Source organism: Podarcis liolepis (assembly GCF_965112155.1).
Source record: "Podarcis liolepis genome assembly, chromosome: 10".
Classification (NCBI taxonomy): Eukaryota; Metazoa; Chordata; class Lepidosauria; order Squamata; family Lacertidae; genus Podarcis; species Podarcis liolepis.
In genome coordinates this window covers 36,685,327-36,711,044 of record NC_139562.1, presented here as the reverse complement: position 1 = coordinate 36,711,044, position 25,718 = coordinate 36,685,327, and the positions used below count along the sequence as shown (strand labels likewise).

At 43.0% G+C, this 25,718-nt stretch overlaps 1 protein-coding gene and 2 long non-coding RNA genes across 3 annotated transcripts in view; 1 reads left to right on the top strand and 2 right to left on the bottom strand.

Moving 5' to 3' along the window:
- Nucleotides 1-8,687, bottom strand: part of LOC310687658 — a 114,697-nt gene extending 106,010 nt beyond the window's left edge. Inside the window, exons 1-2 of the long non-coding RNA XR_014516518.1 lie at nt 8,471-8,687; nt 7,797-7,858 (exon numbers count right to left, since the gene is read on the bottom strand). This is a non-coding gene — a long non-coding RNA (uncharacterized lncRNA). The remainder of the gene's footprint in view (nt 1-7,796; nt 7,859-8,470) is intronic.
- Nucleotides 8,688-14,292: 5,605 nt separating this feature from the next.
- Nucleotides 14,293-16,636, top strand: LOC310687669. Its single transcript, XR_014516529.1, has 2 exons — nt 14,293-15,004; nt 15,889-16,636. It is a non-coding gene; the product is annotated as an uncharacterized lncRNA (long non-coding RNA).
- LOC310687657 (uncharacterized protein) lies at nt 15,094-25,061 on the bottom strand. The gene is made up of 4 exons (XM_083463056.1): nt 25,032-25,061; nt 17,020-17,179; nt 15,827-15,884; nt 15,094-15,287 (listed from the first exon to the last, which is right to left on the bottom strand). The coding sequence occupies exons 1-4, from the start codon at nt 25,052-25,054 to the stop codon at nt 15,118-15,120; spliced, it is 411 nt and encodes a 136-aa protein (XP_083319182.1). The 5' UTR covers nt 25,055-25,061; the 3' UTR covers nt 15,094-15,117.
- Nucleotides 25,062-25,718: the final 657 nt, after the last annotated feature.

The following is a 25,718-nucleotide window of genomic DNA, read 5'->3' as shown; positions in this document are numbered from 1 at the left end:
CGCCACCCAACATAGCTTCAGGTTGATGCTGGACTAGATGGGCACCTGGGCTGATCCTGCAGGGATCTTATGTTTTGATGCTCTTAAATATCATGGCCAGTCAATTTGGTGCTGCCAGAGGAAGGACTTTTCAGCAGACACATGTGGGGGCCTTCATGTTGAAATTGGCCTTCAGGTTTTGTCCATATCTGAAATTGAGACAGTTTCAGTGGTGGCTTAGTTCCCCCTGCTGTTATTGTACAGGACTTGGCTTGATGATCGTTTCAGGGGCGGAATTACTTCAAATGTTCAGGCTTGTAACTGTTTTTGCCCAAATAACAGGGCTGAGAGATAATTCATTTTGGAATGCGGTATAATTGTTTTGCTCGCATTTGCACTTCAGAAGATCAAGGCCTGGAGTCACCAGATGTTTTTCTGAACAGGATTTTTTGGCTGTCATCCTCAGAGTGTTATGCAGAGAGTGGTGGATGGGGAGAGCAGGTGAAGCAAGAGGCTCCAGTCTTGCTTCACTCAACCTTCAAGCCATGGTGGGTAGCTAAGAAATGGGAGGGAAAGCGATCAAGAGGCAGCAAACAAGGAATGGCATAAAGCTGGATATTGGGTCTCTGAAAGGCATAGGATTCCCTTTCTTCCATTTTCTAGTGAAAACAACAACAACGTCATACTAAATCTGAACAACAAAACCTTTCTTTACCTTCCATAGCTGCTTATTAATTTTTGATAGCTTGATTATACAAATAAATGAAGTGTTTTGATTACAGAATTAGAATGCATATATCTTTATTTTCTGTCGGTACTAGCTCTTGTCAAGATTGCCAAATATTTGACTGAAAAGATAAGCTGTGCTTCTTCACAGAAACAATACCCAGATATGTAGAATGCTGATGTGTGTTGTAATTGACTTATTGTGGATTTAAATTTTGTTGAATGTTTTATAGAATTGTTTTTAATGATAATTGTATTATTCTATTTATTTTACAGTCAAGCAATGTATACATTTTATGAAATAAATATAAATAAGTAAACAAAATAAGAGATTTATTTATTGCATTGCATTTCAACGGAAGCACAGTTGGTTTGATCCCTTGTTCGCAGGTGCCATCTATGTCTTCCAAGTCCCTTTTCTAGGTTTAATGGGCTGCAGTTTCTCTATCTGTGGACTTCCCATCTGCTCCAGCCTTAGGTCCCCAGATGTTGCTGGACTACAACTCCCTTCATCCCTGCCCAGTGGCATGTTGCCTGGGGAAGATGGGGGTTGTAGTTCAACAACCAGGGAGCCCACATTTGGGGATGGTTGACATGTACATGTGGGCTGCTTGCAGCACTGGGATAAAGGCTCTTTCTTCCCTGCCAGTCAAACATTGCCCTCTGACCCTTTGCTTGCTCCTTTTTCTCCAGTTTCTAGCTCACATAACAGCAAACTCTGCCCTCCAGCTCAGGCATTATTCTTCCAACTATTTGACAGCTGGAGGAAGGGCCCCACTCTGGTACAGAAGCACCTTTCCTTTGTTCTCTTAATGGCCCATCTCCTAGGGAGTTACCTCATCAGGAAGCTAGCCTGGCTTGATTAGCGTCTAACTCTTTCTAGGATTATAGGGGCCTCACATCCACAAACTCAACAATATTCTCTTCCCCCAGAATCAGCACAGAAGCATAGCTGACTAGTGGAGGAGGGTTGGGTGGAAGGAGTGATCTATGCTTCCTCAACTAGTCTTCCTGGTTAAAACAACAACAACAGAGTTTCATTCGCCTAAAGGTTTCCACTGGTACCTCTGGTTACGAACTTAATTCATTTCAGAGGTCCGTTCTTAACCTGAAACCGTTCTTAACTTGAGGTAACACTTTAGCTAATGGGGCCTCCCACTGCTGCCGCATGATTTCTGTTCTCATCCTGAGGTAAAGTTCTTAACCCGAGGTACTACTTCCGGGTTAACAGAGTCTGTAACCTGAAGTGTTTGTAACCCGAGGTGTTCGTAACCCGAGGTACCACTGCAGTAGTCTGTGATTCTAAACTGGCTGTTAAGGAGGGACCTTCTATCCTCTGCAATCAGCATGGAAATACAGGCTGCTAGTTATCTAAGATATTTCAGGCTAGTAAATTTTCTGGGTTTATTTTTAAGGCTGCAGTAAATGGATGCACATGAAAATCACAGACAAAGTGAATGGGTCCCGTGAAGAACATAAGAAATAGTGGCTGTTATTATGGAAAGCGCAGTACAATATGTAGCAAGACATAAAAGCTCATGTGAAATGAATTACAACAATGCTACATAAAAACACATGCAAGATAGACTAGTATAGTAGTAAAAAACACAGCATTCCTCTTGGAAGGTGAATATTGTGGATGCAAAATTCCAGTGCTTCCTTCTCTCTCTCTCTCTCTCTCTCACACACACACACACACACACACACACACACACACACACGCCAGTCCACAGAATCAATGCTGCTGAATCTGAGTAAATGAATGGCAGGCAGAAAAGAGCCTTGAGCAACAAGCGCTAGAGCGGGAGGTCAGGGGCCCACAACTGATCCCTGTGTGAGAAGAGGGGTGCTAACAAGTCCACAAGTCTGTCCCTATTTCCATTTGCGAAATGTTAAGAGGCCACGAGACAGCTGGCATTTGTCTCAAAGCCCTTGACAGCTCTGTAAATCAGTCATTCTTTCTGGTACCAGCCTTTATTCTCTGCAACAACACCCACCAACCCCCCCCCCCCAAAAAAAGAGAGAAGACAACAGAAAGGTTTGTAAAATTGAAAATAATGAAGATGTTTTAAGGAACTGGCATCTGTTCATAGATATTCCGCCGAGTAAAAGAGATGCTAAATGCATCGGATGAATTATTCATTGTGAATTATTCATTTAGCTCTTGCTTGTGGCACAAAGCGCCAAACCACTCCAGCCTAACTAGAAGTTTCCCATTGAGGGCCCATTATAAACGTTGTCTCTCATTTCTACTATCCCATCCAAAGTCCCATTTTCAAAAAGAAAAGGAGGAAAATTTAGCACCACTGCTTACTACCGATTAAATCTAGTAATTTTTAAAATATTTTTTTAAAGACGCAGATCGATGTAAATCCTGTTTACATGTGACTGCTTATTTTAAAATAATAAAAATTCAGCCTTCCTTCCCACACTCAGCAGCACACAGTCCCTCCCAGGTGTAGCAGGTTCATGCAAGTCCTTAGCAATGAGATTTAACAGTACAATCCAGTACATGCCTATTCAGAAGTAAGTCTCATTGAGCACAATATGCTTACTCCCAGGTAAGTGGTCCCAGGACAGAAGGCTTCATTGTTCAAGAGTTTTTGGTCTGTTAGTGGCCTTGCTTTGAGGTCAGGGGGAGGGGTCTTTGAGGAAGCCTAATAAATAGTATCACAGTGAAGTATCTGCCACACAGCTTGAAATCTATTTACTAAATTGATCTGCCAAACTTGTTTCACTAGTTTTCCTGACAGAATTGAATCTTAGGCAGGTGAAGCTCCTCTCAGGATATAACGCAAATCTAAATACTTCCAACCAAAAGGCACACTTTGAGGCAAGGATAAAAAATATGCTGCCCTCCATGTGTTGTTGGACTACATTGCCCATCATCCTTGGCCATTAGCTAAGTAGGCTGGCGTTGGTGGAAGTTGTAATCTGACATCTGGATGGGACTATGACTGTTACAAACGACATATTCATGCATGACCATTTTTAACAGTACTTTTGTGGAGTGTGCAAAATGCAGATCTGCTACTTGTGGTAAAGTGTTGCAGCTTCCATGAACCTGATTAGCCATAGATCCCTCTGTTCCTGTGGATGGAACTATGCTGGTGTTAGACATAAGCATTAAACTCCTCCTACGCTGAAATAACCTGGAGGTATTTGAAGAGTGCATTTTCCTCCTTGGCTTTGATCTGCGGGGAGGGATAATTTTTGAAAAATATAATTTATGAATGAATGAGAAGGGAAAGAATATGAAAGTGAATAATAAAGCCTCTATGTTTCAATAATAATAATTTGTCATAATGGAGCTTTAAAAAAAGAGATGGCTAAAATGCTCTAAAAGTGTTCCTGTACAAGTATTAATTTTTGTTCTTTTCTTTCTTTTTGGCTAAACATAGAAGCATTTCTTCAAACAGCTAGACATCTGGCCTTTACTATGTTCTCTCAGATCCCTTGAAATCTTATCTGGATTCATATAAGCAAAGAGCAATCTTTGAAGTCAATATGGCACATAAAAAGCTTCTAACATCAATAAAGCCATTCAGAAAGCAGTAAATGAATGAAGGAAAAAATTCACCCTGTCCCAACCCATTCACATACACACAAACATGCTTTTCCCACCAACGCTGCTAATTTTAAGAGTAGCTGTACCTCCGGTTACTTTACAAATGGGTTTGCAAAGTAAACTTAATAGAACTCACCACCAAAAATGGATGTTGGGTCACATTTCATGTTGTTATTCAGAGTGACAAAATTATGGCACAGGTTCTGAGAATGGGCAGAGGGGCAGCACCCTGTTCCTGGAGAACTCAGGGCTGGCTCCAGGTCTGAGGGATCCACAGCAGAGAGGTGGACCCTTTCCTACATCAAGTTGAGCACTGCAGGCTTATGTGGTGATGGCAGCAGAGCTGTGATCAGCAGCGGATAACTGGGATCCAGTGTTTTAATTTCTCCCAATCCCTCCCTAGGAGTGTCACCACAGAGCATTGTGGGAAATTCAAATGGCAACTCCAAGCTACTCTACACAGGAGACCCAGGGCATCTTTAACTTCAGAAATGGGCCTTAATAAACCCAGACAGCTGTCTGAGAATGCAGTATGTCAATACCAAGCCTGGAAAAATTCAACATCAACATAACACAACAATGGTTCATGGGTTACTCACATAGCAAAAACAATTTATACAGCCTGTTCAACATCCTGCCCCTATCAGGGGCATATATATTTACGACACCATGGTTAAAAACACATAGAGCCCATAGACATGGTGTTTTAAAGGACAGGAGGAGGAGGAGTTTGGATTTGATATCCCGCTTTATCACTACCCGAAGGAGTTCCAAAGCGGCTAACAATCTCCTTTCCCTTCCTCCCCCACAACAAACACTCTGTGAGGTGAGTGGGGCTGAGAGACTTCAAAGAAGTGTGACTAGCCCAAGGTCACCCAGCAGCTGCATGTGGAGGAGCGGGGAAGCGAACCCGGTTCCCAGATTACGAATCTGCCGCTCTTAACCACTACACCACACTGGTGTCTAACATAATAGCGTCTGACATAATAGCAAGACAAAATAATTCCTCCTCCTTCTTTTGCCTTAACAGTAGAGAGTGTAACACTTGGGAATAAGAAGGGTAGAACCTGCCCAGTAAACATCCATTAATTTTACCCCATCTTTCAAGCTTTTCAAAAGCTCTTTCGAAAGTTCAAAACTCACACTTTTTTTTCAACCGCCTTCCCTTAAAAACAGCATGGGATTGAGCCACACTAAAGAGATGTATCTTCAAGCATTCATCTCCTCCTCTGTGGTGAGGGAATCCCACAACTGAGGGGCTGCCACAGAGAAGGCCAGTCAGAGCCCACCCCTCATTCCGTTCCCCAGGGACCATCTGTAAACTCCCATCACAATGTTCCTTGTAAGCAAATGCCTCTAAATTACTACAATCGCTACAGTTTTCAATGTGCTTTATGCTTCACATCATATATTGCCTTGATATTTTGGATGAGTTGGCATTATATAAATATTTTTTATAAATAAGTACCGTATATATGGGACGCGGGTGGCGCTGTGGGTTAAACCACAGAGCCTAGGACTTGCCGATGAGAAGGTCGGTGGTTTGAATCCCAGCAACGGGGTGAGCTCCCGTTGCTCAGTCCCTGATCCTGCCAACCTAGCAGTTCGAAAGCACATCACAGTGCAAGTAGATAAATAGGTACCGCTCCGGTGGGAAGGTAAATGGCGTTTCCGTGCGCTGCTCTGGTTCACCAGAAGCGGCTTAGTCATGCTGGCCACATGACCCGGAAGCTGTCTGCGGACAAACACTGGCTCCCTCGGCCAGTAAAACAAGATGAGCGCCCTTTACCTTTTTACCTTTACCGTATTATTTTTATTATTATTATTATTAAAATGGAAACAGGAGAAAAGTATGCCCTGGATCACATCCCAGTAGCTTTCTTGATGCCCTGCAGCTGTTCCCTGCAGCTGCTGTCAGCTGGAGCCCTTTATTTGCTGATTCCTAGAATCTTAGAAGCGCCTATATTTGTTCTGTTGTACCATCGCAAGTATGGTTATCCCTGTGCTCTAGTGAAGATTTGTAGGTGCTAATATAATTCTGCCAAAGCTCAAATTTCGGAATTGTTTTTGCTAGGGATAGCTTACACCCAAAAGGCAGAAGCAGCAATGGACTGCCAGTGGCTGCATGACCCCATAGACACCAATAATTCCATCATAAAGTAATTCTCTTTTCAGGTGCTACTCACCCTCCCCACTTTTTATGCCCTTGCTTTATCGAAGATTAGCAGGATTTATTTTTATCATTCTAGTTTCAACGCGCTAGAAGGGCTCTTGTGAAAATCTAACATGAACTAATATTGGAGAGCAGAAACTGAAGCCACCAATTTCTTTTTTTAAAAAGATCTGGCCTGAGCCGGAAAAGGGTGAAAAACAGAGCTGTTCAAATGTCGCAATATCATGTGATCTCTTATCTTTTTAGGGTTTGGTGCGGATGTTTTCCCTAACCAGCTTTGTCACATTGCTTCTAGGAAGGTCTCTGTGCTACTTACAGCTTTGTGGCATGCAAAAAATCAGTCTAAACTATCCTGTCTGTGCATTAACGTCTGCAGGGGAAGTCCCAGTAGCTTAATTCTTTGGTTCTTAAATAAGGTGGTACTTCCTGTCAGTTACACACCCCTTTGACAACCCTACTCCTGAGGTACTCCAAGTAACAGACCCAGGGGATCACCACAGCTCTCTTAACTGGTTTGGGAGTCTTCTCTTTCTGTAGAAAAATCTCTCCCCTGCTGACTGGAATGAGACCTAAGTAGACTGTATCTTTCCAGCTTCTACTTCTCCTGGCTCAACCTCAGCCTCCCATTTAATTCCTTACTCTTACAGGAATGCCACACACTGTCCTAAGTGTAGAGACTCCTTTCTCTAGCTTGTGAGTGGATGTTTCCACCCAGAACCAACTCTCCCAACCTCTATCCCAACTCTCAAAATCCTCTCCTTTTCAGCTCCCCCTCCTGGAACCCTGGTCAATCAGAAGTTGCCATTCGTTAACCATTTGCTGCTGGTGCTCCATCATTCTCATAAATGCTTCTGGGTTAGGCTTGCTTGCCACTGGTCTTGAGAAATTATGGAGATCTGCTGATGCCGGCCACCTGCTTTCTTGTCTTCACAGGAGGCATTGGCCTTGACCACATTTGAAACCTCCCAATCACACCCATAAGCATTAGCCAGTCAACATCTACGAACCACACCAATAGCCACATTCACTGATTTCCCCCTTTTCATTCATTCACATTTGTGCCCCAGCTTCAACCCACAAATAACCACTGGCTTCTGAAGGTCAATTTCAACCAGCTTCCATCCACAAACATTAGCCTGCTTCAGCCTTACAAACACCCACTGACTTCCAAACGTGAAGTCCACCAGCTTCCACCCACCAACATTTGTCAGCTTCCACTAGGCCCATCACTAGATATAGATATAAGCCAACTTCTGACAATGGATATCAACCACAATCAAGCCACAATCCCTCTCAGAAAGTGAATTTGCCTTACTGTCACTCTGTAGCCACCAACAGTGAGTAGATCACCTCTGTCCATTTGCCAATGTGCCACTTCCAAGTGGAGGACTGGGAAATGCTAGATCTTGCAGCTGTTGGGAAAGAGAAAAAGGCCCACCTTTATATCCACTCAGCTGCCATGTACTTTTGTGATGTCACAAGTAATCCTTAACCAACAGCAACAGCATCATCATCTCCTCAGGCCTCACACTTGTGGGTGCACCTCAGCAGTGATTTACTTGTGGGCTTGCTTGTTTTTTAAAAAATACTTATAGAGAAATGTCTTTGGGCCAAGTTGTTTAGGGCTTTGTGAATTAAAATCAGGACCATGAACCTGGCCAAGCAGAAAATCAGCAAGCAGTATCAAATGACTGTATTGGGGGACTGTGCTTGTAGAAATGTGTGTGTGAGGCAAAACTATACGAAAGGTGTATATTAGAAGAAATGTACACTAAAATGCTGGCACGTTTTTGTGAGGACTTTAAACAAAAATAATACTGTGATGAACTAAACTTAAGACTGGAAAAATGAAAAACTGAAAGAAACCAAAATTGACAAATGTCACTGGAGAGCAACAGCAGGAGAGAGCTATAGCGCATGTTCTGTCATGCTAGCAGATGTCCCGTGGGTATCTAGTTGCCCTCTGTGGGAACTGAATAGTGAACTAAATTTGCTTTGGTCTGATCCAAAAAGGCTCTTCTTACCTTTCTATCTGCAGAGACCAACTTCTGCTCTCTCTGTGTGTATTTCTGAAACTAGCATGGTGTCCATTCAACTGCCATTTTAACTAACTGGTCAGCTCAAGCGAGATATGTTTGCTCACTGAAAATTATCGTCTACAATCTCTCTCGATTTATGAAAATGCATAGGAAATGTGCAGGTATGCAAAATATATAGTCCAGTACTGGGTGAAGGGAAGAAAGAAAAAATAAATGAAGTTTCATCAGCCTCCAGCCTATAGTTTTCACAGTGTATTGTGTCACAACAGCGCTGACATCAGGGTGGGAATTGCATGCAGTGCTTGCAAAATATCACCAAAAATGATCAGAGAAGGATGCTCTCATCCTAGTAACCTACATGCAATCATTATACCACACATGCATGAATCTTGAGACCAAATTCATTATTCTTATTGCACCCTCTGCTGACTGGTTCCTTGAACAGCTTTAAGCAACTGATTCTTAACCAAGATATAGTGTGGAGCTGAGAGTTAACATCAAGAGAAATCCAACTGATGATCATGTCTGTTGTGTTAGGTGAGGATAGGGTGAAAAGCAATGTGTTTAAATTATAAGACTGGTAGGTTTGGGTTTAATGTTAAATATTAAATGCAAGGTCTGGGTCTGTAGCCTCCTGCTCCGATACACACACCACCACCCCATTTCATAGATCTATGGGTCTATGGGTCTTTATACATTTTGGATAAATTGAAATGGTGGGCAGCCACTCTGTTTGTAATCCTGACTTGGCACACCAATGTTAAATCTAAGGAGATATACAACATGCACATGCTGGACATTGCCGACAGAGAATGGTCTACCCTTTTCATAACTTTTGGCATTTTCCATATACTGACACAGCTCACTTTCGCAGTTTGGCTATTCAGCCCCACCAGTTCCTGAAATCCTACACAGGCAGCCAGCATCACCAGGGGACTCTTCTCCCAGTGCATAAAATGCTGCCATTTCCCCTCAGCTGGACGGAGCAGCCCTTCACAAAACAAGCTGGCTGGCCTTACAACTGCTGTAAATTTATTATCAGAATACATGACTCTTGCCTGAATTATACTGCAAAGCCTGTCTGCACAGCAGGGCAGGAAAGCACCAAATGAGCATCGTTTTGTGTTGTTGTTGTTATTATTGCTGCTGGAACAAAGTAACCGGGTTGACAGGAGATGTGTTTGTTGGCAAGAAGGCCATGACATTTTGAAAACCGCAGGGACCATCCTGCCTCACCAAACACCAAGCGTATGCAAAGAAAATGCACACGGCCGTGGTAGAAAGGCGCATCTATTGTCTTGCTGGCAGGCAGCGCCAGAATGGAGAGCATCCCAGAAATGACATACAAAACTATTTGAGAAAGTGCTTGCCAACGCTGAAAGAAAAGGAAGCAGCACAATGGTAGCTGAGGAAGAAGCAGCTGGGCTTCGCAGCACCAGCCTGCATATTTCAGTTTGTATTATCCGCACTGTTTCATACAGTAAAAGAGGTCTTCCAAGGGGAATCTTTTATTTATTCACCAAACAATCTAACGTTCTGCTTCCTTCATCAGTTGATCTGTACCAAGGTTGATGAATCCGTGGCCCTGCAGGTGTTACTGGGCTCCAACTCCCAGCAGCAGCCCCAGCCAGCATGGCCAATGGTCAGGGATGATGGGAATTGGAGTTTAACAACATCTGAAGGGCCAAGGGTTTTCCGTTCCTGAGCTGTATGAAATATCTATGTGTGTCTTATCTATATACCCATCTCAAAGCATTGGCAGCAATTAATTCATTTTTAAGTGCATTTGCATCCTGGAACCTCTAGTCATTCAGCTGTCATCTCTGCCCAGGCTGTTAAGGTACGTCCATCTTACCACTTACTCTACATCCAGTTTTCTAATCAGGCTGAAGTTGGTTTGAAAATGCAGGAAAGGTCAGGTTGGGGTGGGAGAGGGCACCAGGCAGTGGCAGACCTGCACCATACTAGATTAGAGGGCAGTGGCTGAGGAGGACCACCAGCGAGAGGGAAGGAAGGAGGGAGGGAGGGGGAGGAGGTCACTCCTTCCTCCTCCTCCCTATTGTCAATTTTGCCAGGCTGGGCTCCTCATCAGCCGCACCAAAAGCTGTGCAACCGCCATTTTAGACTGGCTGAGCTTGAATACGAGAAAAAATGGCATCCTGACTAAAGTCCAAATGAGACAGGGGAATCCCATTTTTCTAGGGACAGGTGGCAACCCTGTTCTGGTTTCCGAGCCTTAGACTATTCATGACACACTGCCCTCCTAATATTCAAATTCTTTAGTAAAGCAAGATAATATATAAATAACACTGTATGTAGATTCCTTCCTCCCAACAAAAACAGTCAAGGAAGAAAGTAAACAAATGGCGTAGCCTGCCCCTTGGAAACAATGGACACCATGCAAGCAGCGATCAAAGGCAATGCAGGCTTGGTTCCGTGCTCAAGGTCACATCAGCTTCAGTTTTTTCCAGGTTCTGTTTGTAAATGTTTAATTGAAATTGCCCCTCGACTTAGTTTGAATGACCCATAAAGCTTTGTCATGCCAGAGCATCCAGCCATTTGGGAAGACCTAGTGAAAACCATTTTGGTAGATTCACTTGCTAGACAACAGGCTTAATTTCTCTGTTTAACTTGGTCTGGCCCAGTAAGTCACTGAAAACAGGCATCAAATAGTTGGATTGCCAACACTGCGTGCAAATATGTTAGAATAAAGGCTGCAGTCCTGGAGTAACTCAATCCAGATAAGACTGAGGCACTGTTAGTGGGCAGTTCCCTAAACCAGGTAGATGGGACCCCCTGTTGTCCCCCTGTAGTAACCTCTAGAGTGGAATCTACACACAAATTTTAAAAATTCTGTGAAAATGCTTTTTTAAAAAAAGTTTTGAGAAATACATTGAATTTTGCATAGCTCACTTTCACCATCTAGTGTCACATTTGTATATTACACTTTATAACACATTTTAAGTGTTTTATTTGCAGCTGTGTAGGGACATGGGTGGCGCTGTGGGTTAAACCACAGAGCCTAGGACTTGCTGATCAGAAGGTCGGCAGTTCGAATCCCCATGACGGGGTGAGCTCCTGTTGCTTGGTCCCTGCTCCTGCCAACCTAGCAGTTTGAAAGCACGTCAAAGTGCAAGTAGATAAATAGGTACTGCTCCGGCGGAAAGGTAAACGGCGTTTCCGTGCACTGCTCTGGTTCACCAGAAGCGGCTTAGTCATGCTGGCCACATGAACCAGAAGCTGTCTGCGGACAAACGCTTGCTCCCTCCGCCAGTAAAGCGAGATGAGCAATGCAACCCCAGAGTCGGTCACGACTGGACCTAACGGTCAGGGGTCCCTTGACCTTATATATATTATTATAAAAATGGAAACAGGAGAAAAGTATTAGTCCTGCTGGCCACATGACCCGGAAGCTGTACGCCGGCTCCCTCGGCCAATAAAGCAAGATGAGTGCCGCAACCCCAAAGTCAGCCACGACTGGACCTAATGGTCAGGGGTCCCTTTACCTTGCAGCTGTGTAGCTGAATCCTAGGTTAGAGGAGGAGGACGAGGATATAATTAAATTTATATACCTCCCTTCATCAAAAAATCTCAGGGCAGTTCACAAGATAAAAAATACAAGATGAAAACACAAATAAGTGGTTAAAGCAAAAATAAGAAAACAATAGCCACCTCCCTGTCCATAAACACATTTAAAAGCCTGTAGGATATTAATCAGCAAAAGGCTTTGTTGAAGAGGAATGTTTTCACCTGTCGCCTAAAGATATATAACTAAGGTGCCAGGCATAACTCCCTGCGGGGAATGTCCCACAAGCGGGGAACCATAGCAGAAGAGACACTTTCTCATGTTGCCGCCCTCTGGGCCTGTAGCAGAGGAGGCACACAAAAGAAGCACCTCAGATGATGATTGCAGGGTCTGGGTCAGTTTACATGGGGAGATGCAGCCCTTGAGGTGGTGGTGGTGGTGGTGGTGGTGGTTACAGCGGTACCTCAGTTTTCGAGTGTCTCAGAAGCCGAAAGTTTCAGTTTTCGAACACTGAAAACCCAGACGTACTGTAATTGCTTCCATTTTTGAATGCACCTTGGAAGCTGAACGGCTTCCACTGCATTTTTATCCCAATTTTCTCCATTGACCTTGCAGACCGCCCTTTGCACCTTGGTTGTCAAACGTTTTGGAAGTCGAACGGCCTTCCGGAATGGATTACATTTGACAATCGAGGTACCACTGTACTATTATTATTAGTATTACTATTATTACCCGTCCACCTGGCAGTCCTGAGGCACTGAATGCATTATATGTCAAATTTGGCACTTTGAATTGGGCTCAGAAACTAATTGGTGGCCAGTGCATTTGGGCCAGGACTATATGCTCAAACTGTCTTGCCCCAGTAAGCAACCTGGCAACTGAATTCTGCACCAGCTGAAGTGAGCTTCATGGCTGAGTAGGGATTCAGACTCTGATCTCTCAGTAAGGTAAAGGTAAAGGTAAAGGTACCCCTGACCATTAGGTCCAGTTGCGGACGACTCTGGGGTTGCGGCGCTCATCTCGCTCTATAGCCCGAGGGAGCTGGCGTTTGTCCGCAGATAGCCTTCGGGTCATGTGGCCAGCAGGACTAAGCCGCTTCGGGTGAACCAGAGCAGTGCACGGAAATGCCGTTTACCTTCCTGCTGGAGCGGTACCTATTTATCTACTTGCACTTTGACGTGCTTTCGAACTGCTAGGTTGGCAGGAGCTGGGACCGAACAACAGGAGCTCACCGTGTTGCGGCAGAACTATACAAAACTATACTGTCTCTCTTTTCTCGGTCATTAGTTATCTGTATTTTATTTAAACTAAGACATATAATACTTCCTCTAGAGATGAATTTTTCTTGGCATCTGATATATTACTTGGGGGCACTTCTCAGCTGCTTGTCATAATACATATTTCAAGGCAGATTTGTGATCTAATACCTTTTCTTGAGGATTGGTGTTAGTATATAATACTCTGAGCCATGTATCTAAAAAGAAATAGGCAATGTCAGTAGGAGTCAGTAAATGATTTGTTGCCATTATAGTTATAACTGATTTTAGATGTATAAAATGTCCCTTCTGTGCCATGTCCTGTGCTGCTTTTCACAAAGGCACAGAGTATTTTGTTCCATGAGTTTTAATGCATCTGCCTTTGCAAAGCTAATGCAGTGCTTGAAATTGCTTTCTGTGGCAATTCATGTTTTATTGATACATTGCACGTAAAAGTAATCTTAAATATTTCAATGCAGTCAAGAGGTTAGGTAAAGAAAGGAAGTCCCATCCTCCACCCTTGGAATTTTCTCAACTTTCATTCCAGATTACGATTTTCTCCCCAGAAAAGATGGAAATGTCTTTGTTATGAGTCGTAATGCAGGAATCATTTCTTCCTAAATGGCTGTGTGTGTGCATTTCTTTAATGAATAAGTATTTGGGATCTACATGGTTACTGGAGCTTACTGGAAACAGTACAATCCAGTGAAATATGTGTTGGGTATGGTTATGGAAAACATGAGCTCAAATTACAGTTATAGGTTTGTTGCCTTTGGGCAGGAATACAAGTTGACTGCAATTCCAAATTCTGTGGCTGGCACAATCAAATTCACAAGGTTTGCTGCAAATGGATGGTAAAAATAACAAATCTAAATCAGGTCCATAGAGGTCATTCTCTGGTGCCTGTGAGGCACTTCTACCTAGTCTGTGTGTGTGTGTGTGTGTGTGTGTGTGTGTGTGTGCGCGCGCGTGTGCATGTATATAATTTATTTATTGTATTTATATACCGCCCTTCATCAGAAGATCTCAGAGTGGTTCACAAGATAAAAATACAAGACAAAAGGTGAGGGGGAGGGGTGTGAAGAACAAAGAGAATGCATGCTTTTGAAGGAAAGCTCAAGAAGATAGAGGGTTTGGGGTGAACCTGAGAGAGAAAGTTTGGAATTGGGGGTCCTGGGAGAGCAAATGGGTGTGGGAGAGGGGAGAGAGAGAGATTGAGATTTTGGGGTGAGTTGATTAGCTGAAATGAGTGGTTTGAGAGGTAATTGTACAGGAATTGATCTGAAAGCTGGATCTGGGTGAGAGATTAATTTGGATTTGACCGTCCCATTAACTGCTCTATCTACGGTAGCTCAGTATTGCCAACGTTGATTAGCTCTCCAGAGTTTCAGGCAGGGGGCATTGGCAATACTGAACTAGATGGAGCAGTGGCTCTGACACAATATAAGGCAACTTCCTTAGCAGTGGGTGGGACCTGATTTTAGCATCAATAAGATTTCCCAGATAGTGGAGAGCCTTCCCTGTCTTATTCCACCCCCCACCCCCTGCAATGGCCAATTATCTCATCTCTTTTACTTCCCACTCATCTCCAATACTGTGAACTGGGATGCAGGACAAGTGCTTTGGATGATGAATTGTTGGAAGTCACGCCAGGAGAGGACCCAGCTACCTTCACCTGTTTACCATTTTTCATATGAAAACAATCTCTGTCCATTCTGCAATTCAAAGGGACAAATGGTAAGTGATGCAGTGGCCATTGTTACATCTAGTTTATCCCTAAGGAAAGCAGGATATTCCAATAGCTGTTAAGGTGTAAAATAAGGGGGAATGGAGAACAATTCAGAGTCTTTTCACATATGCTTGTCATATGTCATCTTTCTTGTCAGTTGGCCAATGTTGTTTGAACATAATGGAAAGGAAGTCACACTGATGGAGTTCTGTCTATGATGGTGAAGGGATGGCATGACTGGCTTGCTGCAGGAGAACAGCAAACCCTGAGCAAAAGCCTGGTCCACAGACTCTGCCCCGAGATATACAAACAGAAACTTAGAAACTCATATACAATCCAGCAAGTTCTGCCTTTATGCAGGCCTTGTTTGTTAACATAAATGCATTACACCAGATTGGCTGAGTGGCAATTCTGTTTACTTTCCCTTATGGTTATACCCTCTGGTATAAACACATCTATTTCATATTACAGATATTTCCATATGCCTTGTGGAGTTCTATAACCACAGATACGTTTGCAGAATTTCACAGTTTTCTCATCATTTGAAAAACACTGTTAGTAATCGTAAACTTTCAAGCAGGGAGGCCTAGCAACTCCTCAGAGAGGGTCTTGCCTCTAAGGATACAGGTCACTTCTTGGTTCACATGGAGAAGCTGTTTTCAACGGAGCCCAGTGACAGAAGTGTACGGCTGTATTGAGGCAGCACCGGGTGTTGAATTTTTGCACCCAGGGCAACTGCCTCTGTGCACACAAACCCATGCTACACCACTGTGCCAATGGTGGGCAGGGGCAGAGACAAAAAAGCGCAAAGCAACAAATGCACAATTTACCTTTGTTCACAAGGCTAGTTTCCTCTCCCTCTCTCTCCCCCCCCTCTTTCTCCTCCATCTAGACAAGCAAGAGACATGATCAGCGTTCAAAGATGCATTTATAGCCCCGCCAAAAAACCCCAGCTGAGGTGTGAGGCGAGAGTCCATGAGGGGTGTGGCCTGTGGATAGCTCCATGGGCCAGCTGAAGAGAGCTGAAGGGCTGCTTTTGGTTCCCGGGCTTGAAGGTCCCCACCACCACCACCACGAAAGAAATTATAACCACCAAGGGAAGATCAGTCTTGGCAGGGCTTGGGAAATGAAGACAGGATACTGCCAAGGTGCCTGGTGAAAAAATGACAAATGGAAGCAGGGTGGTGTCAAAAAGGAGAGAAGAAACTGTTATGTATTGAAGTTCTCACCCTGGCCACCAGGGGTATCATGTATATAGTTTCCACTCAGGTCCACGTCAGTTAATTTAGGCGGGAAACCCTGGGTTGTTGTTGTTACAATGTTGACAGCCGGCTGCCTATACAGTGGTACCTCAGGTTACATACGCTTCAGGTTACAGACTCCGCTAACCCAGAAATAGTGCTTCAGGTTAAGAACTTTGCTTCAGGATGAGAACAGAAATCGTGCTCCGGCGGCGCGGCAGCAGCAGGAGGCCTCATTAGCTAAAGTGGTGCTTCAGGTTAAGAACAGTTTCAGGTTAAGAACGGCCCTCCGGAATGAATTAAGTACTTAACCCGAGGTACCACTGTAAAAGCAAGGCCAGCTGAGCTGTTTGCTCTTCAGTTCAGTTCCAGCTTACTATAAAGAACCACTTGGAGAAATCTCTGTGTCATCTGCTTTGTCAACCCACTACTTAATAGAAACTTATCATCTGCCACCTCATATGCACATATGTGTATCTGAAGAAGTGTGCATGCACACGAAAGCTCATACCAAGAACTAACTTAGTTGGTCTTTAAGGTGCTACTGGAAGGAATTTTTTTATTTTGACTATGGCAGACCAACATGGCTACCTATCTGTAACTCATATGCACAGTAACCTTCAACCGCAGCCAACGCCTCGGAATTTCTACAGGACCCCAAAGAGCATTCTGATCTTCAAGGGCTGTTTTTGTCCTTCACCCCTGTGAAATTGCCCCTCCCCCACAAAAAAAACATGAGCCACATACATCAGGCCAGCATTAAATGCAACTGTGTGACTCACCACCTCCTTGTCAAACAGATCTCCTTGATCCACCTTTTGCTTTTGCTCCTCTTCCCTTGCCTGCCTTGTTGTGTTGCTTTTCCTTTGTAAGCCTGAGGGAAGAGGCAGGCTAGTTCTGTTTTTTTCACTGATGTGAGCCACTTTGAGAGACAATATTCGTCTGAAGAGTGAGATAAAGAAATAGATTGGTTGAATATTCCGTACCATTTCTTTAGATAGCACGATGCATTCTAAGTCATAGTTGAAGCTCAATTCTAGAATTTAGCTTCTTTCTGTTTATGATTATTTTGCTTGTTTATGGTGGTTGCATATGGAAACACAAACATATCCAGTTATTCTCTCATGCTTTGCTTCTACTACATAAGCTTCACCTTAATTATTCACATTCATATCTAGAGGGAAAGAGGGAGGCTTTTTATAGCTTTGCCATGGCCAAGTTTCCTCAAGTTAGACTGTGTTGTGAGCCCATAATAAGCAGCTAGAAAGAACTGCAAATCTTAAGTGCCACCAAGATCACCCACAAAGCAAGTCTTATATTTTAATATGTGTACAGCCCTTGAAACATTCTTGGCACTTTTAAAATATTTATTAAGGAAATAATCTGGAAGTGCATGAGGCCACCAGCTTGCTGAAGATATAAGCAGGACTAGGTCTGGAAGAGTGACTGCTTAGAAACCACCAGAGCTTGGAAAGAACTAGTTCACTTTAACTACATTCACTGAATGAGATTTTTAAAAATCTCCAAACTGCACCTGAAAATGGTTCCCATAATTGCCGAGTGAACTGAATGTGAATTAATTTCATTTGGGGCTAGAACCTTGAACAATTTCTTGTTCATCTTCAAGGTCTTTATCATACATGTGTTTAAGAAAGACTATTTCACTCTTTAAGCTTAAAGATTATGATTGTAGGACTAACTAAATTAAATGACTCACATTCCACTGCATTCATGTTTACTTAGTCTTCTTAAGTGTATTTTATGCTTCAGCACAGCACCTTGTAACATATTCAGTGCTGGGGGGAAATTTGTCAAAGGATCATTTGAATGAACTTGAATTGAACCGAGGACCAAATGTGAAACAAACTGGTTTGGTTTTGTAAAGGGACAAACTTGGCCTGGAATTAGTTCCTTTATAACATGGACTTTCCAAGTTCTGAGAACTACATGTCTCCTGCCTTCGGTTCCATGAAGCAAGAAACATGGGACTAAACATAAGAAAAACCGAATAGCTAATAAATAAATGATAATGGTTAGTGCTACAATGAGAGACGAAAAGAGTTCTGAGGCCTAGAAAGCTTCTTCCCACCCACTGGTTGATAAGTAGATTGCCTTCCTGCCTCAGGCAGCTTTTGGATGACATCCACTGTCAAACAAAAGAATTGTTTGGCACTAGAATCTGACCAGGCCTCCACTCCTCGTGTGGTTTATAATCTCATATGGAGCTTTTCATTAAAATATGCCGGAAAAAACTTTCTTCCTTATTCCATATGTCACATTGGAACAAAAACTCCAGTACCCTGTAAGGCAGCAAAGCTAACAGCATCCAATTAATACAGGAAGTGCCGTCTCCCCCCCCCCCGCCCTATGCAATTATACTGAGTTTGTTGAGGCATTAACATGAGAAGGATTTCAATCAGGTATGCATCCCCAACACCCACCCCAAGTTGGGCAAAATTTGGCTTTGGAATCACTTTAGAACAGAGACTGGAAAAGAGCAGTTAATATGAGATTTATTTTAAAATGGAATTTACTTGTGATTTATTTTTTTATTTTTTTACTATTCTGCATTTTCACACACCCACACACCCAAAAAAACAACAACTATGGATGAATTTCATTTCTGGACAAAACATTGTGCATAATGACAAAAGCATCTGAGTTCCTTAAATATCTATTTCCGTATGCTTTGAGCATTATACTAAGAAAAAATAGGGGGGCACCACTGAAAAATACATGTCTGTTTAAACTTTTAAACGAATGTACACTTGGAAGCTTTTCCATAGTATGCAAAGAAGTGATGGACTATGGGTTTTCCAGAACATTCTGAGACGTTTCAATCAAGAATAGACATTGAAAATAAAGTGGCAGTTATTCATGGATTGGGAGGGAGACTGAAACCTAATGAAGAGAGTTGCAGTGTAGCAAGTAGATGCCACACTTTTTACCTTCCCATCTACCCCATGTGTTGTAGTCAGCAAAACCTTACTCAGAGTAGGCCTGTTGAACTTAATGGACCTAACTTTGTTAATTCCAGTGGGTCTACTGTAAGTAAAACTTAACTGAATACCACCCCACACATTTAAAGCACATGGAGTGGAATTCTAAGTTTCCATTACTGAGAGCAATACTTCCTGCCTGATATCCCCTCTTCTTCCCTAATGTGTCATTCTGGGGTTTCTTCTGACCTTCCCCTGAGCTAATTTTGGGGGCAGAGTGCTCAACAGGAGAGAAGAGAGCAGAAGTGCTGTCTCCCACTAGTGCAACTATTTATTTTGGGGAGTCCATTTACGCCCCCCCCCTCCGCCTCTCACACAAAGAGGGCTCCACTTTGTGCCAACAGATTCTCACTATGGCAATCTTCCTCGCTCTTGTGGAAGAAGGTGTGAGTGTGTTGGTACGCATTTAAAGTTACAAGTCCCCAGCCAAACACTCTGTCAGTTAATGAGCTTTGGTTCCAAGAACTGGCATGCTCTTCTCCGCTCACCAAGACGTGTAATTAAGACTGCAGTTGGTCGGCAAGTTACTGCTTGTACCGCAGTGCATTCACGCAATCCATAGAGCTTAGGTTGTTTCAATCAAACCCCCAACACACACACCACAAAAAAACTTTATTACCCTCTTGGAGGCATACAGCAGTATATAAAAGAGTCATTGCCTTTAAAGCCTGCTTTCTGTTACTTCAAAAGTTTGACAAGCCCTTTACTTACAAAAGGTTATGGTTAGCATACATGATAAAGTTGTTGACGTTGTTTACATTATCTGCAAGAGGCCATGAGTTATTACGGTTCTGTTCTGAGAAGCTAAGCATCTTAAGTCAGTCAAACTGCACTCAAGGCATCTAATCTACCGAAACTAGCATGTGGTTGCAAGAGCAAAAGTAAACAAGGCTTTGAAACCTTTGAAGATGTGTAATCAGAACTCTTGTATTCTTGGTAATTACCAGATAATGAGCAGTTAAGTGTTTATAACTACCTTATTTCTCTTACAGTCCTACAGTAATTGTGTGTTTATTGTGAAGGAACTAGGATAGGATATGCAATCATTTTATATACCTATAATCACCAGGACCCCCCATGTGGGAATAAGGCAAGCAAAGGAAAGAAAGCTATTTTTAACGCTGGAGACCATCCCTAGTGTCATCACTGCATGGGTCACCTTGGAGAACCATAAACCATCTTCCAGCATTTAGTCATTCTAAGTCCTTCTGCCAACCTGCACCCTAAAAATAACAATGCCAGGCTGTGGGATTGGGAAAAAGCATAGTCGGAGGCCCCATTCGCACCATACATTTAGAGCACTATGATGCCACCGAAAACAGTCATAGCTTCCCCCAAAGAATTCTGGGAGCTGTCGTTTGTTAAAGAGTTGTTAGGAAACCCCATTCTTTCCTCACAGAGCTATCAGTGTGGATTCCCTCACAGATCTATAATTCTTCACAGGGAACTCTGGGAATTGTAGCCCTGTGAAGGAAATAGGGGTCTCCTAACAACTCTTAACACCCTTAACAAACCTCAGCTCCCATAATTCTTTGGGGAAGGTATCACTCTTCAAGGCGATATTGTAGTCCTTTAAGCGTACGCTGTGAATGTGGCCTAAATGGATATCTGCCAAGTTGCCCTTGCCACATCGACATGGTTGCTTTAGCTAGAACATACCCAGGCAATGCATGTGTCTTGAGCACACCCAACCAACAAACAGCCAGTAGTTTAATACTTTATTGACAAAACACAAATTTACAGAAACTCCAGAGGGGCATTAAACACACACACATTTCTGGAGTCAGCTGACACCCCTCCCCAGGCTTATGCTTTGAGCTGGACTGTTTACTCCCATGATTTTCTGGGTTAGGGGAGATTCGAATTATTATTTTTCTGTTATCAAAGACAGTGGTACCTCGGGTTAAGAACTTAATTCATTCTGGAGGTCCGTTCTTAGCCTGAAACTGTTCTTAACCTGAGGTACCACTTTAGCTAATGGGGTCTCCCGCTGCCGCTGCACCACCACTGTGCGATTTCTGTTCTCATCCTGAGGTAAAGTTCTTAGCCCGCGGTACTATTTCTGGGTTAGCGGAGTCTAACCTGAAGCGTCTGTAACCTGAGGTACCACTGTAACATGGAAATGAACTCTATACATGTACTATAGAACATTAGTTATCCAAAAGTTGCTTTGGTGTCATGTGAAAACTTAAATATAATACAGCAATTAACAGTTAGAGAAATTGAATAAACTGCTGTGCAAACACAGGTCTGGTGGAATACCACACAAGGCATCAATGCATTAAATGCATTTTGCAGTCTTTGAAAACACACCTATCAGGAAAGCGGCATGGAAGAGGGACCGACCAAGGCTTTGAAAGATGCTGTGCTGCCATCTGGTGGTCTTTAGACATGATGACCCTTACATAATATTTACATTTATGACAAGCATCATTGTTTTAAGATGATTCGCTTTAGTTACAAGACGACAAAAACCTGCAGAGTCTCTCCAAATAGACACCACTCTGAGACATGTAAAATGAACATGGATGTTCATGACTAATGATGCCTTCAATGCTCTGAAAAAAATATCATCTGCACTCAGCCAGAACGTGCAATTAATTAAAAGAGCAGGTTGCTGAGGTTACCTGCCAAATTCTATCAATGTACATTCCAGTAGCAATACAAACCTTAAAATAATTTCATAACAATAATGCCTCGACAATCTGAAGCATCAAAATATGTTAGTAATGAGGTTAGTCGTGTCACGTCTTAAGGGAGCCTGCGACAATTCGTAATAACAGAGGAAAAGAGATATTGAATGAAATGTAACAGCACAGCTGAGATTATCATAACCACATCATAGGCTATTTGATAGTTCTTTGTTTTATTTAATTGCCCTGACTAGGATCAATCATGGAGAGAATGGGCCCTCTATAACTTTTCCTTGGAAAATCCCACCCCCTCAAAAAATGATTTAATTGCAGCAAATGGCATTTTTGTGAGCAAACAGTACCTTGAGGGGGCCTGATTTTCAACCCTCTCACGACACTATGATTCTAATCCAGATTTGCACATACACCTCCAGAGCTCCTATTTTAAAAACAACAAGAGAGCAACATGTTTAATGTTCCATCAAATTTGGCTTTCATTTGTTTGTTTCTGCAGAACAATAATTCAATGCATCACTATTTGGGACCCACAGATATACTGAATAACTTTCCCTTGACTCTCCCTCTTATCATGTGACCTCCAGTTTGACAGCCTTTTCTTGCGCTACTGCATATCCTCTCTCTTGTTGGCTTTGTGGGGGTTTGGCAAGCATTAAAAAAATGTTGGCACATGTTTCCGGTGAATTGTCTGTTTGTGAGAGAATGAAGTGCCATTGAGGAAGATGATGTCTCAATTTCTGACAAGACTTCCAGATATTCTTATGGAACACTAAATAAAACTAAGAAACGCTCCCTCTCTCTTGCTTAATGTCAAATATAATCAAGAGTGGGTCTTCAATCTTTCCTCAGAAGCCCTTGCCTACACACACACACACACAGAGTGAAATGACCCTACACATGTGCACACACTCATACAATACCTAAAATATGATCCCTAGTCATTCCATACATAGAACAGGTGGAGTTATACATTGCAGACAGTAAACTTGTGGTCAATTTTCAGACAATCAGTTCAACAACAACATTTATACCCCACCCATCTGGCTGGGTTTCCCCAGCCACTCTGGGGAGCTCCCAACAGAATATTATTATTATTATTATTATTATTATTATTATTATTATTATTAATAAAGCAATAAAACATCAAACATTGAAAACCTCCCTAAAAAGGGCTGCCTTCAGATGTCTTCTAAAAGTCAGATAGTTGTTTATTTCCTTGACATCTGATGGAAGGGCGTTCCACAGGGTGCGTGCCCTCTGCCTGGTTCCCTGTAACCTCACTTCTCACAGTGAGGGAACCGTCAATAGGCCCTCAGCACTGGACAGGGGTGGAGATGCTCCTTCAGCTATACTGGACCGAGGCTGTTTAGGGCTTTAAAGGTCAGCACCAACACTTTGAATTGTGCTCGGAAACGTACTGGGAGCCAATGTAGGTCTTTCAAGACCGGTGTTATATGGTCTCGGTGGCCGCTCCCAGTCACCAGTCTGGCTGCTGCATTCTGGATTAGTTGTAGTTTCCACGTCACCTTCCAAGGTAGCCCCACATAGAGCACATTGCAGTGGTCCAAGCGGGAGATAACCAGAGCATGCACCCTCTGGCGAGACAGTTCAAGACACCAGGACACATGGAGAGGGGCACAGAATCACAGGAGCAGGCCCTGACCTCAAGTAACATCCTCCCAAAAAATTGCACTAACGGTCCCTACAAACTCTATACACATAGGCTTGTCTGCACAGCTGGGGATCCTGCTGTTTTGCAGAGCTCCCTATCATACAAAAATGGCTTCTGTGTGCCCGGCCTTAGGCACACAGGGATTGTTCTCACAGTCTAATGAATGTGTGTAACCAATGGTAGGTTCTCCTGCTACATCCTTTCCCCCTACAAGCTGTGCAGTCCAGAAACTAAAGACAAAACTAGGCTACAGATTATGCTTTGCTGTGGATGAAACACACCACAATGCCTGGTTCAGACACAACTCTAAACTAGGGATCATGGCTTGTTTCCTCCCAGAATGAGCCAGTAGGAGAACAGCAGGTGCAATTTCACTCATGCACACTAACTCTAGCATATGGCTCGCTATGACACATTAGACAGGCTCAAGAAGCCAATAACTGCTCAGCTTTTCGGTATGATTTTAAATTTTGCTTCTGAAGAAAGTCTAGGTTTGGTGTATAATGATCCTGTTTGAGTCTTTTAAAGAAAGCGTATATTGAAATTGCATCTTTTGACCTTGGACAATTGAATAATACCTCACAAAGCATGAGAAAGGGCACTTTAACAAAAGAAATATGACTTTGTTTGAAAGCACATCTGTGTGAATGAATGAAATCAATGTTTGAGCTGGAAAAGCATATTTCTACAGGTTCATAAAGCACCAACACAATTAATTCTCACTTTACATGTTCTGCAGAAGAAAAGCAATTATTTACAGATGGTTAGCTATCATTTTAATCAGAAACTACCATTATTTCAAAAGAAAAGTAAATTTCTGCCTGCATAACCCATTTCCTGGGTTTTCAGGAAATGAATGAACCCAATAACATGACAACGTCAGTGTCAAAGCAAAACCCACTCATATTTGCAAACACAAGAAATGTCAGGTTTCATGCATGGAGGCACACTGCTAATGTTCTTGTAGCACTCTTTTGTTGCTATGAAGCTGATCCATATGCTTGCCAATTTTAAATATCACCTCTCAGAAAGGAGCCTTTGCAGTCCTATGTGCCATCTGCTGCTTGGGATGGATGACGGCATACATTTCAGTATTGTGTTTGTGCATTGGTGTATATATATATACACACACACACACACACACACACACACTGTGGGGGGGATGAAGTGAAGGAATATCTTTATCAATCTTTGTTTACCTGTATCCTTTAAGATGTTATTAAAAATGGGAATTTTTGCTGCCTTTATTAATGACACTTCAAATCCATCTGTTAACAGTGTAAGTTTTTTTATTCACTTCGATGGGACTTAAAATTGGCTGAATTGTACCCTATTTATTGATTTATAAATATTGTAACAAAAGTTGGGTGGCACCCCCACTCTGCCGAGTGGTAGCAAGATTCTGGTGTGTTTGTGGTGCTCAGTTCCTTTGGGGAACTGAGACACGGCTTTAAGTAATGTGGTTTATTTACCTGTTTGCACCTTCAGCCTGCATGGAGGGAGTCCAGATCTTACAGCATAGTCATTTCAAGAGGGGCTTGTCCCCTGTTATGCAGTGTAGTTTCACCCTGGGCCAACAGGGGAATACTGTATATAGTTTTCACTCAGGTCTGTAGATAGTTTTCACTCAGGTCCGCGCCAGTTATTTTAGGCGGGAACTCTGGGCTGTTGTGGTTACAATGTTGACAGCCGTCTGCCTATAAATACAGGCCGGCTGAGCTGTTCGCAGTCAGTTCTATTCCAGCTTGCCATAATAAAGAGCTACTTGAAGAAATCGCTGTGCCGGCTGCTATGTCAAACCACGACTTAACACTGGCGACGAGGATGGGATGGATGGACATCAGAGCACAGCCAGATGCGGCCAGCCTCTGAACTGAGCTGAATCACTGAGCTGAATCACAGAGCGAAATCACTGAGCGAAATCACTGGGCAGAACCAATTCAGAGCTGACTGTTCTGGCTAGAGCACTGTGTTCCATCCATCGCCCTTCACGCCGGCATCGGAATCATGGCTTCACTTGTGCCTCTACCGCCGTTTGCGCCAGCCTCTGAATCATGGGACTCCTACCTCGCTCGGTTCGACTGCTACCTCCAAGCCAACGAGCTGACAGCAGTATCAAAGGATCGGAAGCGGGGCCTATTCCTCAGCCTCTGTGGGCC

What these genes read in the sequence shown, in the direction of transcription:
- LOC310687657 (XM_083463056.1), bottom strand. Translation starts at nt 25,054, where the DNA reads ATGCAGGCTGAAGGTGCAAACAG. An exon ending in ATCTGTTTGACAAGGAGGTG is followed by an intron (nt 15,885 to 17,019) that starts GTGAGTCACACA and finishes TTGCTTGTCTAG; the next exon opens with ATGGAGGAGAAAGAGGGGGG. An exon ending in AACTAGCCTTGTGAACAAAG is followed by an intron (nt 15,288 to 15,826) that starts GTAAATTGTGCA and finishes ATCTCGGGGCAG; the next exon opens with AGTCTGTGGACCAGGCTTTT.